This window comes from Benincasa hispida, chromosome 2, assembly GCF_009727055.1.
Source record: "Benincasa hispida cultivar B227 chromosome 2, ASM972705v1, whole genome shotgun sequence".
NCBI classification, from domain to species: domain Eukaryota; kingdom Viridiplantae; phylum Streptophyta; class Magnoliopsida; order Cucurbitales; family Cucurbitaceae; genus Benincasa; species Benincasa hispida.
The window spans coordinates 2,471,686-2,488,370 of NC_052350.1; the positions used below are offsets into that span (position 1 = coordinate 2,471,686).

At 31.5% G+C, this 16,685-nt stretch overlaps 1 protein-coding gene across 1 annotated transcript; it reads right to left on the reverse strand.

The window, feature by feature from the left end:
• Positions 1 to 6,619: 6,619 nt before the first annotated feature.
• Positions 6,620 to 9,678, reverse strand: LOC120070617 (pentatricopeptide repeat-containing protein At3g18020). Its single transcript, XM_039022431.1, has 2 exons — positions 7,253 to 9,678; positions 6,620 to 6,929 (listed from the first exon to the last, which is right to left on the reverse strand). Exon 1 carries the CDS (start codon positions 9,577 to 9,579, stop codon positions 7,468 to 7,470), a length of 2,112 nt encoding a protein of 703 aa, XP_038878359.1. The 5' UTR covers positions 9,580 to 9,678; the 3' UTR covers positions 6,620 to 6,929; positions 7,253 to 7,467.
• Positions 9,679 to 16,685: the final 7,007 nt, after the last annotated feature.

Sequence of the window (16,685 nt, forward strand, 5' to 3'; positions counted from 1 at the left end):
ATTGGGAAGGGAAATTGGGTATTTATAAGGGGAAAATTTGAAGAAGATGAGAGGAGGAAATCCGACGGCACACGGTGTCTCCTAATTTTTCTCCTTTTTCTTGTTCTTTAACGGTCAAGGAAAATCAGCCATAAAAAAAAAATATTTTTATTCACTTTTTAAGAATTATTGTTTATTATTATTATTACTGCAATTGGATCTTACACCTTTTTTAAATATTCATTTTTAATAAATATTTTTAAAAGCTTTTTAGTCTAGTTTGTAAACTGACCAACTTGGTAGAGGAAGCCGACCTAATGCCTCAATTGGTCGAAGACTCCGATTAATCTTCACATGACAATAAATTTATTTGATAGAGAAAGAACAAGACTTGCAAAATAGAAAGATTTATGTATTTGTATACGGTTGTCACATACTTTTCGATGCTTTAGTAATGGATAATAAATACAATAAGTTAACAGTTTGTTTAGACATTAATATGATGTATTTATTAGAGTAATTGATCTACGTTGTTCGAGTTTTGGAGTCTTAGGATAAATCTTCGACTCATCGAGGGATTTGCCTTATTTGGAGCTTGGCTAGGGTCAGCTTCGATCTTGACCAAAGACAAGCACCTTCCTTTAAGCCCATTTTGGTTCTAGGATGATGCTTTGGGTCGAGGCATGCGCGGGACATGCCCTATTTACTATTTCGCTAGACTTGACCTTGGGCTTGGACGAACTGAGCACATTGATTTTTTGCTCGAACCTTTCTTTTCTTTTTCTTTTTTTTGGGGAAACATTGCTTCTATCTTTGAGTTTATATTCTTCGGTCCAAAGTCACCCATAACACAAAAATATCTTTGAATTTTGGGGTATGCTTCAATTATGCTCCTATCTTTGAAAAGCTTTATTTTTACGTTTGAATTTTGAAAAGGTTTCAAACAATATTGTTTTTTTGTTAAAATAAAATATTGAAATTGGCATGGCAATCGATGGTAGAAGATGTACGTGATATCATTTACCACATATAGAACATAATTAAGTTTGTTGTTACTATTTATTTCATTTCAAAAGATATCGTTAAAATTACTTGCATAATAACTTGTACACATTTTTCTCATGACAATTTAAATGGATTATTATGCAAATGAAATTAAGTAAGCCTTCTAATATCTATGCAAAACATGCACTCATTCTTTAAGATCGAAGCTTCAAATCTCGATACCCTACATATATTATACTAACAATAAGTTTGTATCTAATAGGTTTCGAAATTTTAAAATGACCCATAAATTCTCAATTTTGTGCTCAATTTTATGTCTAATATAATAGCCCTTTCAAGTTTAAAAGTGCTCATTAGATCTTTGAACAAAGTGTTTATAAATTCACAAACTTCCGATACAACATGTTTGATACAATTTAAAATGATTGAAGTTATTAAACATAAAAATGAATTTTATGTACATAGGACCTTACAAGTTTCTATTATATGTCTAATTAGTTTATGAATGAAATCAAAGTGTCGAAAATGTTAAAAGACTTATTAGAGACAAAAAAAAAAAAAAATAAAATGAAATTTTAAGAACGTATTAAATAATTTTAATAATCCAAAGACTTATTAGTACAAAAATGTTAAGACCTCGTATGATAAGTATCTAGGTTTTTTAAAATTAGACTTATAAATAATACCATCATCTATTGTTTTAAAAAATAAAGAAAAAAAAGTTTTAAAGAACTTATTGTTTATAAAATTTGACTATGAATTTAAATATTAGTTTTGTTTTTAAAAGGATTCAACTGCAATAACAAAGGGCAAGAAAACAAGCATATAAACATAATTTTGTGGCTTAGTCAAATTTGTTGATACCATATAATCTTATAGTCAAAATATATGTAATTTCCCAACATATATCATACACTACAAATTTGGCAATTTGAATTTAAATTAATTTTATTTTCTTTATTTAGTAGAAAAATGGAAGCGTTGACTAAAAGGAGTGAATGTGTACAATTACAAAATACAAGCTGCAAGCGAGTGTTCTAGAGTTGGAATTACAAAAATGCCCCTATCTATAAAGAGAGAATATTTAGAGAGCAAGCAATGTTTTCTTTTTTTTCCTTTTTTCTTTTAATAATAAATTATTTTATTCAAATTATAAATTCAGTTCTAGATTTTTAAGTTTTGTAATTTGGTTTCGGAAATTTAAATTTTGTGTTTTTGTTTAATAAGCACACAAACTAAAAAAAATGTATATTAGATGATTGAGTTTTTAATTTTGTATTAATAGGTTTCTAATGTATTTGAATTTTTTAAGAATTAACTACTCTATTAAATATAAAATCGATTTTTTAATGGAGTTCTAAAAGTTCATTTAGTAGAAAGTTTTGAAAATAGAAATTCAAAAATAAAGAATTTGATGAAAACAAAATTATATTTTATGATTTTGTGTTTAGTAGCATATTCATAAATTGAATTTTAATTTAAACAATTGTTTAAAATGTGTTTGACACTATTATTGAAGAAAAATTTTGGCCAAGAAAAAACAAATTTGACCTCACGTGACAACAATGGTAAATTTCTAATTAAAAATGTATGATAATTATATAATGAAGAAGAAAACAGAAATTTTAATTACCCCATATGGAGTCGTGATGGTTTATTTACAGGAGATCTAATCTAGGGTTTTATCTTAACCATACTAGGGTCAGCTTATGAGTTTTCTAATCCTTAACAAGTTAGGAATAAATCTCGTATTATCTTACATTATCTTGATCCTCGCTTTTATTCTCTTAGGCCAAAATTCACTCTTCACCAATCATATTTGTAGAATTTTCAAAATGTGACTCATTTTATCTTTTAAAAATGAAATTGAATGGACTAAAATGGTCGGTTTTTTAAAAATATAAGAAAAAAAAATAAATCGAGGATAAAAGTATAAGAATTAAAATGAACATTTTTAAAGTATAAGAGTTAAAATGAACTAAAACGAAGATCCAAATAAATCTTTAAAGACAAAATCAAAAAGTATAATGAGTAAAATAATATTTAAAGCAACATATACTTAGGTTATGAAATATGCATGGAGGGATTCTTTTTCTTATAATAAAAATAAAACAAATTGATGAAAGAACGTAAAGAAGAAAGAATCTGGAGAATGGACGTAGCCGAATCCAAATAAAATAAAATAAAATGAAAAATGAAAAATAAAAAATAAAAAATAAATAAAAAATAAAAAATAAATAGAGGGCCGCGTGGGGATAGTACGCGTCTTGAAGGACGCGTTTTTAAATTTCAACACAACTACGCAATCCCTTTCTTACATCTCATCCTTACTCCTCGCTTTTACTTCCCTCACATTCCCTTCATGATATCCTATCAACCACAACGACTATATGGATACGATTGGATACGATTTCATTAATTTTTAAAAGATTAAGATACAGATACGTTTAAAATATATTTTATTTTTCTTTCAAAAAATTTAGGATATAGATAAATTTAGCATACGTTAATAACAATAGCACATAATAGAATATAAACACTGAAATACAATACAAAAAAAATCAACATCTAAGATGTTGAAGTAAAATAGTTAATAAAATACAATAGAAAAGTGACTCATATTGCAAAGAAGACGAATAAGAAGATTAGAGGAAAAAATATGAAGATGAACGAAGAACTTTTTCATTGAATTGTTGAAGATATCCAAATGGTTTATAGTTTGGTAGACTTTGTGGAGACTCAAATGTGATGATAGAGATTAGATGATTCTATTCTAGGGTTTGGTCTATTATTTTATTTTCTTTTTAATTTTGGACTCGAGTAATAAGCTTTTTAAATAGGTTCCATAGTTTTAGATTGAGAAAGATTGATGAGTTATTTGTCTTTTTTCTTTAAAAAAAAATACTCGTAGAAATAGATACGTCAAATCGCGTGTCATACGTATCTGGGAAGTATATGAAAGTATCAGTATCCAATACATGTCTGATACAGATTCTTTGACTCACATGAAGTATTTGTACTCCAATCTCACTTACTATAAACCAAATGCGTTTGGGACTTTGTGGAGACTTATTCTCACTCCCGATTTTGCTCCGTTCGAGAACTATTTCATTTTTTATTTTTAGGTTTATAAAAATTAATTCATTTTCTTTCAATTTCTTACCACGATTTGTATTTTTTCTTAAATTTAAAGTTGAATTCTAAGTTAAATTTCAAGAACAAAATAAGTTTTTAAAAACTTTTTTTTTTATTTAAAAATTTTGGTTTAGTTTTGTAAAACATTGATAAAAAGTAGATAGTAAATTAAGAAATTTTGAGGTGGAAAAGAATGCTTATAAGCTTAGTTTTCAAAAACAAAAAGTAAATAATTAAATGATTACCGAAATCGAGCCTAAAATATTCATTTTAGTTTTTTTTTTTTTTAATTTTTTTTTATTTTGATGGTCATTTAGTTTAGGACTCATGTACTTTCAATAAAATTAAAATAAAAAAATTGCACAAACTACTCCTGAACTATAAATTTAATACAATTACACCATAATTTTTTTTAATTTAATTGATTTGTTACAATTATACCCTAAACTATTAATTTGATCAATTAACCCCTCCATTGTTAGTTAATTATTGTAATCAAGCCTTTGTAATTTGTTAAGTTTTTGTATTTGCTATTGTCCGTGAGTTATATATATATTCAATGAAATAACATTTGATTAAATTTAATTTTACAATTATATCAATACGAATACTAACATAGAGAGTTGATAGAAAAATTTGGAAGTGAAAATAATATCCATACGCTTGATTTTCAAAACAAAATAGTTACAAAATGGGGCAAAACATTTATTATTTATTGGTAGTCTTCTAAAGAGATGTACTTATACCATTATTTTGCATTTATATGTATATACACTTTTTAACTAGAGATATTTTTACCAAATATTCATGTTGAGATTTTTTTTTTCGTGACTTTGTAACAGGGATCAAGAGAGGAGAAGACCTTTCAAAAGAAGAAAGAAAAAAGAAACCAATCTCTTGATTTTAAACAAGTGGCATTCTTTTTTAAAAAGAAAATTATTCCCACAAGCATTCTAGTCGCAAATTGGCAACGATACCCAAGTTAACAGGGATATTCCTCTATTTTTAAAAACATTCAAAAAAAAAAACAAAACGCTTCGAATAATTTTCAGTGAAGTATCCTTGTCGGATTCGTAGGTATAACTCAGAAAATTAATAATTTTCACAAAATTTATTAGACGTTTAAAAGATAAAAAATAAATAGACACAAATATTGACTAGACTGATAACTGAACCAAAAATGTTTTGTTATTTATTCTTTTCTTACCACGTGTGCAAAGCGTGTGAGATTTCTCAGCCGTCACACTTTTCATTCTTGTCGGTAAGTTACGGATATTTTTGTTCCTAAAACTTTCCTAAACCATATTTTTAATTTACCATTAAACCTTTATTACATTTAACGTTAATTCTGACCAACCATTTCCCTTACTATACAAATGTTTTTAGTGTGTATTTTTTTCGGAAAAAATCTTCATATCATGAATTTCCTTTTTTTAAAAAAAACCATATTAATAAAAAGTATTTACATCTGTTTGTTATTTATTTATTTATCTTAGTTTTAGTTTTTCACTTCTACAAAATAATTTTAAATACTTGGTCAAAAGTAAGAAACATTGTTTTTTTTCCCTCTCAAAAACTCATTCTACTTAGTTTTCAAATTTCGGCTATGATTATGATATCATATCACATCAAGACCATATCTGAAATAAAATTAAACAAAGAAAAAACATTATCAAACAAATAAGAAACTTTTAAATTTTTTTTCTTGTTTTTGTCAAAATATTTTCTAAAAGTGGAAACAAAAGAAACTACCTTGTTTTAAGAGAGAAAACGACAATAATGAAAGAAAATGGTTGCCAAGGATAACTTTTGCATTTTCCCCTCTTGAAATAAATTATAAAGAACAATTATTTCTAATTTCTAATTTTTAAGTATATCGTGACTCAACATAGTTTAACTAACATAAAACTTGTACAATTAATCTCAAAATTAGAGATTCAACCTTTCCAAATGTTCCACCCCACATATTGTTAAAAAAAGAAAAAGAAAAGAAAAAGTACCATACCATAACATCACACATCTCTAAATGGTAAAAAGTAGATAATTCGTCCATAAACTTTCAATTATGTCTAATATGTTCATGAACTTAAAAATGTCTTATAAGTTTCTAAACTTTCAATTTGTGTCTAACAAGTTTTCCGACTTATAGCATACTTAACAAACCTATTTAATACAAAATTGAAAGCTCGTGGTCCTACTAGACATAGTTGACTTTCATTTCTAATAGATTTTTTTTTTTAATAAAAAAAATTGTAGTAAAAAATTTATTAGATACCAAAGATAAAGATTTTTACAATTTAGGAACATGCTAAACACTACACTAAAAGTTTAGAGACTAATTTTATAATTTGATCTTTATTCTACCATTACACATAGACTCGATAAAGAAGTAACATCCCCTAAATATCAACATTATAATTCATATATGAAAATGAAAATATAAAGGGAAAAGGATATTTCTTCTAGTTTTAGCATCACCAAAGAAAATGCTAGGCAAAAATTATCAAAAGTAAACATAAAATTCAGGCCAAAGAACAAAAAAGCTAAGGAATTGATAATAAACAATCACTACCTCGTCAGATTATATGGAAAAAGAGGTCGATGTGACTGTGATTGCAACTTTTCTATCTTTTTCCTTTTAGCAAGAATGTGTATAATTTAACAAACCCAAGATATGGTGTAGATCCTCAGTGTGGAAATGATAGTACAAAGTGATAGAAAGCTTTACCTGATCACTTGTAACCACTAGGCCAAAGTAAGATGTCTCTGAGCTTTCATTGCGTTTCACCACCTTTATGACAAATAGTTACCTACAAATCAGAAAAGTAAAAAGAAATAATGAACAAATGCCAGGAATGAATTTGCAGGTTAACGTTCTCCATTAGAAAAATATCCTCCACAAGATTTCGTATAAACTAGCTTTTACCAGATCCTGTGTCCTCTCTTTCTCCTAAAACCACAGAGAACGTTAGTAATATAAATCAGAAATGTGAAAAATTAGAACAGTGAACAATGTTCCTCAGAAGTGCTTCTGGATATTTTATAAGTCCAATCTGACAGTTAATTAAGCCTTACAACTGGAACATGAATGTTATGGCAGGAATTAGATAAGTTTATATAGAATGCAACAAACCTCAACAGAGATGGAAATGCATTCAACCATGTTTTGGAAGGTCTATTCCTGTCAGATTTCATGGTTTTGAAACCAAGTTCTAGACACATGATTCTTTTACCAAGAGGAAAAGCATGATGGCTCTAGAGTAGAGTCACAGGATTGGATGTGTTGGACATCAGCCGATCTCTGTGCAGAAAGACTGAGCTTTTACACCAATCTAAACATCAATTTAATTATACTTGCAAATATCTGTCCAAGTATGTCTGGTCCAAGCCATCTTGAGGTTGGTTGGTTAAATCCTTGGGAAGAGATTGTGTCATCTCATTTCTATGTAATTTGTGAAGAATCCTCCAGGTAACGGCATCAGGTGCTAACCCATTCTTTCTCATCTCTGTGACCAGACGATATGCTTCTCCTTTTAACCCCAACTTACACGCAGTATTGATCACAATATTGTAGCAAAAGATACTTGGAGAAACCCCAGAATCTGCTAGTTCATATAGGAAATGACAAGCTTCGTTAAATTTGCTGGAGTGGCAAAGTCCTTTAAGAATAGCAGAATAAACAAAACTATCATGAATCTTTGATGGCCAGACTATATCTTTCCAGAATCTTTTAACTTCCTCAATTTGATTGGAATCACATAACCCATCAATTATCGCAGCGTAAGTAGTACTGTCAGCTTGGATGCCATTTCTAACCATTCTGTCAAAGACATCCATTGCTTGGTTTGCCTGTTGAAGTTTAAACAAACCTCGAATAGTGGCATTATACGTAATAACACCTGGCACAATGCCTTTTTCTGGCATTACTTTATACAATATATCAAGAGATTCCCGGATCCTCCCAACAATCAGTAAGCCACATATCATAGTTGTGAAGGTTACTGAATCAGGGGTACAGAATTTACCAATCATCATATCGTTTAATACCTTTAGAGCTTCTTCAATGCTTCCAACCTTGCAGAATCCCTTGATGACTGTATTGAGGGTAATGACATCAGGGTGACAATTAGTTCGAAGCATTTCAACAAGCGTGTTTAAAAGCTCAGTTGAGTTATTCGTAAGGCAGACAGCTCTCAGGTATATGTTGTAAATTCTAGTTCTATCCACGCCTTCCTTGTCTATCATTATTTGAAGAACTTCCTTAGCCTTTTGAACGTCTAGCACATTGCAAAGACCTTCTAAAAGAACCTTATATGTATATTCAGATGGCGAGTACCCAAATTCAACTCCTTCTACTAACAACTGATAAGCCCGCATACAACTTCCCTCCTTGCTAAGCCCATGAATAATAGAATTATACGATAGCAAACCAGGATTAATTCCTTTCTTCCTCATTATATACACAATTCTTGAGGCCCCATGATGTCTTTTAGCTTTACAAAGTGAATCTATCATCTGCCCATAGGCAAATTCCTCGGGCACACTCTGCCCCTGAGGCATATCTTCTGCAATTAAAAACACCTCGTGGAAAGAACCCACTAGACACAAAGAATCAACAAGATGGGCAAAAGCTGCACTGTTTACAGAGGAGTCCATTTCTCCCTTCATCCTCTCCCAAAGCTTGCACATCAACGCCTTCCCAGTCTCAAAATCCCGCTTGTAAAGAATCCCATGAATTAGAACACTGTATGCAAGCGAATTAGGTTCCACATCATTCTCAGGCATTTCCTCAAACAGTTTCTCGGCAGCAGATACATTACCAACACGGCAGTATCCATCAATCAAGGCAGTATAGGAAACAACATTTGGGCGATGCCCTCTACTCTTCATATCAAATAAAACCCTATGAGCTACATTCGGTAGTGAAAACGAACAGAACTGATCAATCAAGCGATTATAATTCACTATAGAAGGAACAAACTCAGGCTTAGCATCAAACAAACAAACAAGCAAACGCAAGGTGCAATAGGGAGATCGAGAATCAAGCAAACGAGCAAGAAGAACATTACAAGTCCGTTCATCGGGCACACACCGAGAAGCAACAGAGAGCATAAAACGGCAGTGCGCTTCATGGAACCGGCGGGCATCACAGAGACCATGGATTATGCTACCGAGATTAAGAGGGTGCAATTGGTAGCCGTGAAGGCGAAGAGCATCGAGTAGCCTAAGCGCTTCATCGACATTTCGATCTTTGGTACAGAGGCCGTGAATCTTCTTCGTCCAGTAAGAGACGTCGGCGACACTCTCCTCTGGTGCCCATTCTCGGCCGTCCGATCCCTTTTCCGGCTGATACCGAAGGAAATTGGCGGTTCTGGTGAAGAGAAACGAGATCGATGGCGTAATGGAAACGATTTTCGGGGCGATTTTGATCGAGAGCGATCGGTCGGCCGCGCGAAACATTGCAGGCGCATTCTTGTGAGAGTTGAAGCTTTAAAATTCGCGGCAATTTTTGTTCGGATCGTCTCTTTAAATCGAGGGCTTTTTTGCCATTGGACTTCGGATGTTTAATTGGTCCAACAAATTCAATTTGATGGGTTTTTTTTTTTACATTTTGATATATCTGAGTTGGAGTCGATAAAAAAAAAAAAAATAAAAAAATTAGAGATTTGAATATCTCAACCTAAAACTCAATATAATAATAATAATTTATTTAAAAAAATAATAATAAAATTGTTATTCACCTAAAAGCTAAACTGATTTTGTTATATCATAAAAAATAATGAAATATTGATATAAAGTAAATCAAGTTAAATTGGTCAATGATAATTTATATGGTCTTTCTCCTTAAGATGAAAGATTTCTCATCTCAGATTCATTACAAAAATAGTTATAACATCACTTTCAACTTCTCAAGCATCAAAAGTTAAGATTTCTACCTTATAACTTATATATACAACATATATAAAAATGTCAATAACATTTTACTAGTTTGAATATAATATAAATTATAAGATTTTAGATCATTTAATAAATTGGGAAATGTTTTTTTATTTTAAAACATTTTCTAATAATCGCTTATTAATATTTTACGTCTGGAAGGTTGATGACATTTATCATTGATATATTAAACCTTTCATTCATTTATCATTGATATATTAAACCTTTCATTCATTTATCATATAAGTCTATCTCAAGGGTTTATGAAAATGGTAAGTAGATGGTATTTAATTTTCAATTTCTATCAAGATGGTTTGCTAGCTATTTAATATTTTTACAACTATTACTTACTTATATCTACTAGTCCATCATGGTATACAATAAATAATAAAAGTAGTATATCATCTATATACTATAAAGATGTACATTATTGTCCTAAATAGCGTAGTTCAACCGGTTTACAATTGATAATCAAGAGGTTTGTAGTTCGAATCTTCCACCTGCTTTATATATAAAAAAAAAAAAAAAATCATTAAATGTGAAGGGTAAAAAAAAAACTTATGTAAAAATGACTAAATCGATGCCAAAAAATCTAGGGAAATTGTGATATATAGCTTCCATTGAAGTTTCATTTGGGATTTTGGCAAAATCAAGTTGAATTTTGAATTATAGCAAAACTACTAGGATGTACGTACTCCTGATTTTTTAATATTCTAGAATACCCTCACTGATATTTGTGTAATTAAAATTTAATATTATAAACAATGTTTTCACTTAATATATGTTTTTTGACATTAAAAATTTTGTTAGTTAAGATGTATTTTAGAAAGGGATATTTTTAAAACTAGAAAAATAAGGAAAATTATTTACACAAAGTAATAAAATTTTCATTTTCTTTGACAGAGGCGGATAGAAGTCTATTAGTGTCTATCAGTGATAGAAATTGATAGAAGCCTATCCGCGATAGATGCTATAAAAATCTATCCTTATCTATCAGTATTTTCTTTTTGCTATTTTTGTAAATAATCTGACATTTTTTCTATTTGTGAAAATTTTTCTTTTAAAAATGGATAAAATCTATGTGTTAAAAAAATCAAATCTAATTTTGTTACCAATAAAAAATATGTGATTTTTCAAAATTCAAAATGAATTTGAAATAGAGATTATAAATTCGAAATCGAAAAATGAGAAGAAGAGAAATAATTAACGAATAATTATTTTTTTATTCTCAGCAATTTTAGTACCTTAATTTACCAAATTATTAATTATCTAATAAGTAGTCATTATATGCTTCTTTGTTTTGTTGTTGACCAACTTTTATTCAACAACATATTAAAATTACAATGTAATTAATGAATGAACATCACACAATTTTCAAACAATCATATCAATTACAATGTAATGTGAATTGATAAAAAGAATTTCAATTTCTTGTGTTACATAGCTCAATCTCAGGCATGGCGGGAAAAACAAGATCCCCAAGGTTTACATTGTAATCAATTTTTTTTACCAATCAAGCTTAATTTGAATGGAGAGTTTCTTCAGTTTTGGAGTTCGAATGAGGTTTTTGTGTTTTAATCTTGAAGAATAGGTCAACTATTTATTTTAAATATTTAGATCATATTTTAGTTTTTAAGGAGGTTGGATCGTATCTTAGTTTTTAGAAGGTTGAATCAAATCTTGTGTTCTTTAAATAAAATACATTTTAAATAACAATAAAATCTATGTTGTTATGATTTTAAAAAATATGTATTTTTGGAATAAATTAATTGTAGATACTATTTGGTGTATTTTTGTAATCTGATCAATTAAATTCAAATTCGTTTTGCTATTTTTTCTTACCTAAATACATCTGGCTATTTTTCAAAATAAAGTTTGAAAAATGCTATTTCTGTTGTTAGCCCAACAATCTATTTAGTATTACTCAGTGGACCTAATTAGCGTTTATTCAATTCGATGACCACGACGAAGATACATTGCATTATCATTTCCCACAAACTTTATTGTCTTCAATTTTAATTTGAGATACATGTCAACTCTTAATTAGTCCTAAATTTAATAATTTTTTATTTTCTCATTAATTTTGGAAATGACGTAGAAGATTGGCTAAAATTTCTCATTCAATAATTACTATAATAATTTCATTAATATATCTTCTTACACTTTCAAATGAGTTATAAAAAAACTCCTTATTTATATTAGAGGAGATAGTCGGTTCATTTTTATCGGTTTTGAGGTCAACCAAAAATTAAACCAAACCAATCAGTTCTATAAAGAAGAGATCCAAATCGATGTCCAAAAGAACAAAACCAGTGGAATGGTTTCTATTTGGTTTGGTTTTATTATCGGTTTGGTTGTCAATTTTTTTACATTTTTTTCACTTTTTAATTTTTATTTCCAAATTTGTTTTGAATTGGTCATTTTTGTTAATTTTAAATTTAAATTGGGTCCATTTTTTTTATAGACCGAAATTGGACTTTTTTCTTTACACTTTCTAAATAATAATAATAAAAAAACATATACACTCCATATTAATTTGTATTTTTTTTCTAAACAATAAATATATATGCACCATAAAAATCAAAATACTAAAAGATACCTAACTACTAGAAATTATGAGATTGACAATATTTGTTTTTCTCCATCTTTAGATGTTATCAGAAATGTCATTGCTTTGGTGGTTTCTAACAAAGGAATGTCTATAGAAATGTTAATCCTGCAAAATACTTTCTTTATCGATGGTTTCCTTTGTTGTCTTATTTTGTCAATATTTTTTCTTTATTCAATGTGGGACTACTATGGAAGTTAGGGTTGCTCGTAGTATTTCCACTGTGCATTTTCAAAGGACACTTAGTCCTCCAGTTTGGGTTGGTCACTTTTGAATAATTTTTATTGAAGCCTTTTGTTTTTTGTGGTGGCTGAACGTTGCAACTTCGATTCTGAATTATCATTGATCTTGAAGTTATTGCTTTAAATCATTTTTGAACTTTCTTCAAAAGAAAATTGTCTCGATTTTAGGGAGAGCCTAAGACATCATTACTTGAGAAAGGATTCTCTATCCTTGGGGAACCTAAGACATCATTATTCGAGAAGGATTTCTCAAGCTTAGAGGGAGCCTAAGCTGATCGAGCAAAGGAGACTTTATTCTTAGGAGGAAAGATATGATTCAAGTGAGAAGAAGTCTAACGACTCTATGAGAGCTCGAGCCTTACAAAGATTGAACGTCTGTCTTAAGGGGGGCCTAAGACATTATTCACTAGTACTACAATTTATGGAGAGTCTAAGTTATCGTGAGAGGGAGTCTCACACATAGTGGGAGCCTAGGTGATTAGTTGAGTGATAGAGTTATTCGGGAGTCACTATAATTGTGTTATCTTTACAGAAAGTGTTACGTTGTAATTGCTTTTATTAATATTAGTGAAGTTATCTTTCCTGGACACACTGTCCCTTAGACGTAGGTAATTTACACCGATCTGGGTTACCCATCTTCTGTGGTCATTTATCGCTTTATAATTTCTAATAACTATTGTGTGGAACGTTGTAACATTGTAGGCAACATAGTTATCATGCAGTAGACAACTTCTTCTTATTTTCATTTGGTATCAGAGCGGGTCATCATTATCTTTGGTGTTGTAATCCCGTCACTCCTTAATGGAAGGAGTAAAGGAAGGAGGACTGATTGACCAAACGTGTATGAGAGATAAGAATGAGAATAGATATGGTCTAAGTGCAAGCATACACTGCCGATGAAGTACTAAATCTTGAAGTATTCCAAGAGTCGAATCCTACAAGACTATTTATGCAATTCAATTTTGCTAAGAAAGAGTTTTTCTATGCAACCAAGAGGTAACTAGTAAATAAGTGACTTCGAGGTTGAATGATGATAAAAGCGGTAATCAAAAGTGTTGAACAAGGATACAATTATGTTCTAACCTTTCGGGTTTTATGTTGTAAGTGATGTGGTTGCGTCATACCAAGACAATGAAATATACATGAACATAAAACTACACCTATGTGGTCCTGTGTCAAGTTCCTTTAGGAGATCTAAGCAACTAATGCCTAATGTTTCCATGGTTAGCTAGATCTTAGATTAGTTCAAGCTTAGATTATTTATCCTACGGTGTTCCTTATTTCTAAGGCTATTAACCCTCCTATTTCTAGGCTTCTAGTCCTGTATTCCTTCGTGACATCATTTTATTAGCCTAACTTTCTCAACATTAATTCTCCACTTGATTGCTAAATTAAGTGATCAGTTTAACATAACAATACTTTTCCATAAACTCAACAAAGGAAATGCATAAGTCAAAGAGGTATGCCATAGGCATTGCTCAAGCCATAAAACTCCAGGGTATCCACATAACTGAACCAACTCATGACTAATGATAAAAAATGACCTTCATTAAATCATAAATCATAGCTACAAGATGATGTTCAACGGGTGAAAAAAGAAGAGAAAATTACAAGAAAATAAAGATCTTGGGACAAGTTCACAATTCTTTAGTCTTTCCTTGGGTTGATTCCCCCTTTTCAAGGAAAAATTGTTCCTCACCACACACTTTCACGGGATGAGATGACCTAGAGCCGCTACGTTTCAGAAGAACTTCTACTCTTAAGGCTACTGACTTAAGAAGCTAAGAAAATGCCCAAGGGCTAATTGAATGATAGAAATGGTGAAGAATGGTGATGATTTAAGTGATGAAGAGTTGTTGCTTGAAATGAGAGGCTTTTCTTCTTTTATATAGGCTAAGGTGGTTGAGGAATGACCTAAAATCATGCTCTGGACGTTTATCCATCATTTTAGGCATTGAATAACAACTTTAACTGAGAAAATAGCAACCCGAATTGACTGGGCGTGAATCTAAAAATTTTGGGCTTTTTGATGCGGCTGCATTAGACAAAAATCTATAATATGGCCAAAATCACCTGTCAACACCCACCAAATCACTTCTAAATCAATAAATAATATCTTTTAAGCTCAATCAAATGCTCATAAATTTATTTTAACTAATTAAGACCAAATTTAGGGGAAAACACATGCAAAAGTCCATTTTTCTAAGTAAAAATGTGAAAAAAAAAGTCAAAAAACATGCATTTGATGGCATGTATCAAGGATCTACTACACATACCCCTATATTGGATGATGCTAATTATGCTTACTAGAAAGCGAAGATGTCTAACCTTTCTAAAATCCTTAGACAACAAGTCCTGGAAGTCCATCATTGTTGGCTGGTCACATCCTTATGTGGCAAATGAGAATGGTGAATTGAAACTCAAGCCTGTAGTCGAATGGATTGAAGAGGAGCATGAAGCCTCCCTTGAAAATTCATGAGCCCAGAGTGCCATATTCAATGGTGTTGAAAAAATATCTTTCGGTTGATCAATACATATGTGTCTGCCAAAGAAGCCTAGAATATTTTTGTTATTGCTCACGAAGGAACATCAAAAGTTAAAATGTCAAGATTGCAGATGTTGGCTTTAAAATTTGAAACCCTGAAAATTCAAGAAGAGGAAACTATCTCAGAATTCAATGTCAGATTACTAGATATTGCAAAAAAAGTATTTTTCCTTGGGAGAAAAGATCTCTAAAGAGAAACTGGTCAAGAAAGTTCTCAGATCATTATCTAGAAGGCTTGATATGTAAGTCACTACATTAGTAGAAGCCCAAGATATTGCTACAATGATATCACACCCCAACCCAGACCACCCTCTTAGCCTAGGAAAGGGCGTGACTGCAGCAGTTATCAACCCTTTTGTTGACACTTACTGCCTAATAACTCTTGCGGAAACAACTCTGATACCAATGTACAAATTCAACAACCAATTGATTAAGTCAAGGAGGCAAACTACAGTGTGACTGCAGCAGTTATCAACCCTTTTGTTGATATTTACTACCTAATAACTCTTGCGGAAATAACTCTGATACCAATGTACAAATTCAACAACCAACTGATTAAGTAGGCCCATCTTATATTACAACAATATAACGTTTATACAACTCAAAGACTTAACAACAAAGTTTACAACAACAACCGTAAAACCCTCCAGAAGTGTAACTATGGCATGTGGCAGACTTTGACCTTAGCAGTACCCTGGAACTCTAGTCTATAATCCACGCATAACAAGCCAACTCAACTTACCATCGCAATCCAACTTAGCCAACGAAAAGAGCCAACCATCACCAACGCATAGGGTGGCCGCTTATCCTCGACGCATGCTCACTAGGTAGGCGCGCTTGGCACGGGCACATGGTGCTTGGTAGGCGCTAGCCGCTTGACGCATGGGCGTGCTGCATAGGCGCTAGCCACTCGACGCATTGGGCGTGCTGCATAGGCGCTGGCCACTTGAGACATGGGCATGCTCGGTCACATGGCATAGGTGTTTGATGTACGGACCACTCGGCGGGGCGCTTCGACGCATGGGCTGTGCGCTTGGCATGGCCACTCGATGCATGGCATGGCCACTTGGCATCGACACATCGCTTGGCAGTTTGGCCAAGGCGCTTCGACGCATGGCTGGGCATCTGGCCGAGGCTTCTCGATGCATGGCTGGGCATTTGGCAATGCTTGGCCTGCTCGACGCATGGGCGCTCGACGCATGCCGCATGCCTTGCTCGTGTCCTTGCCTACCCT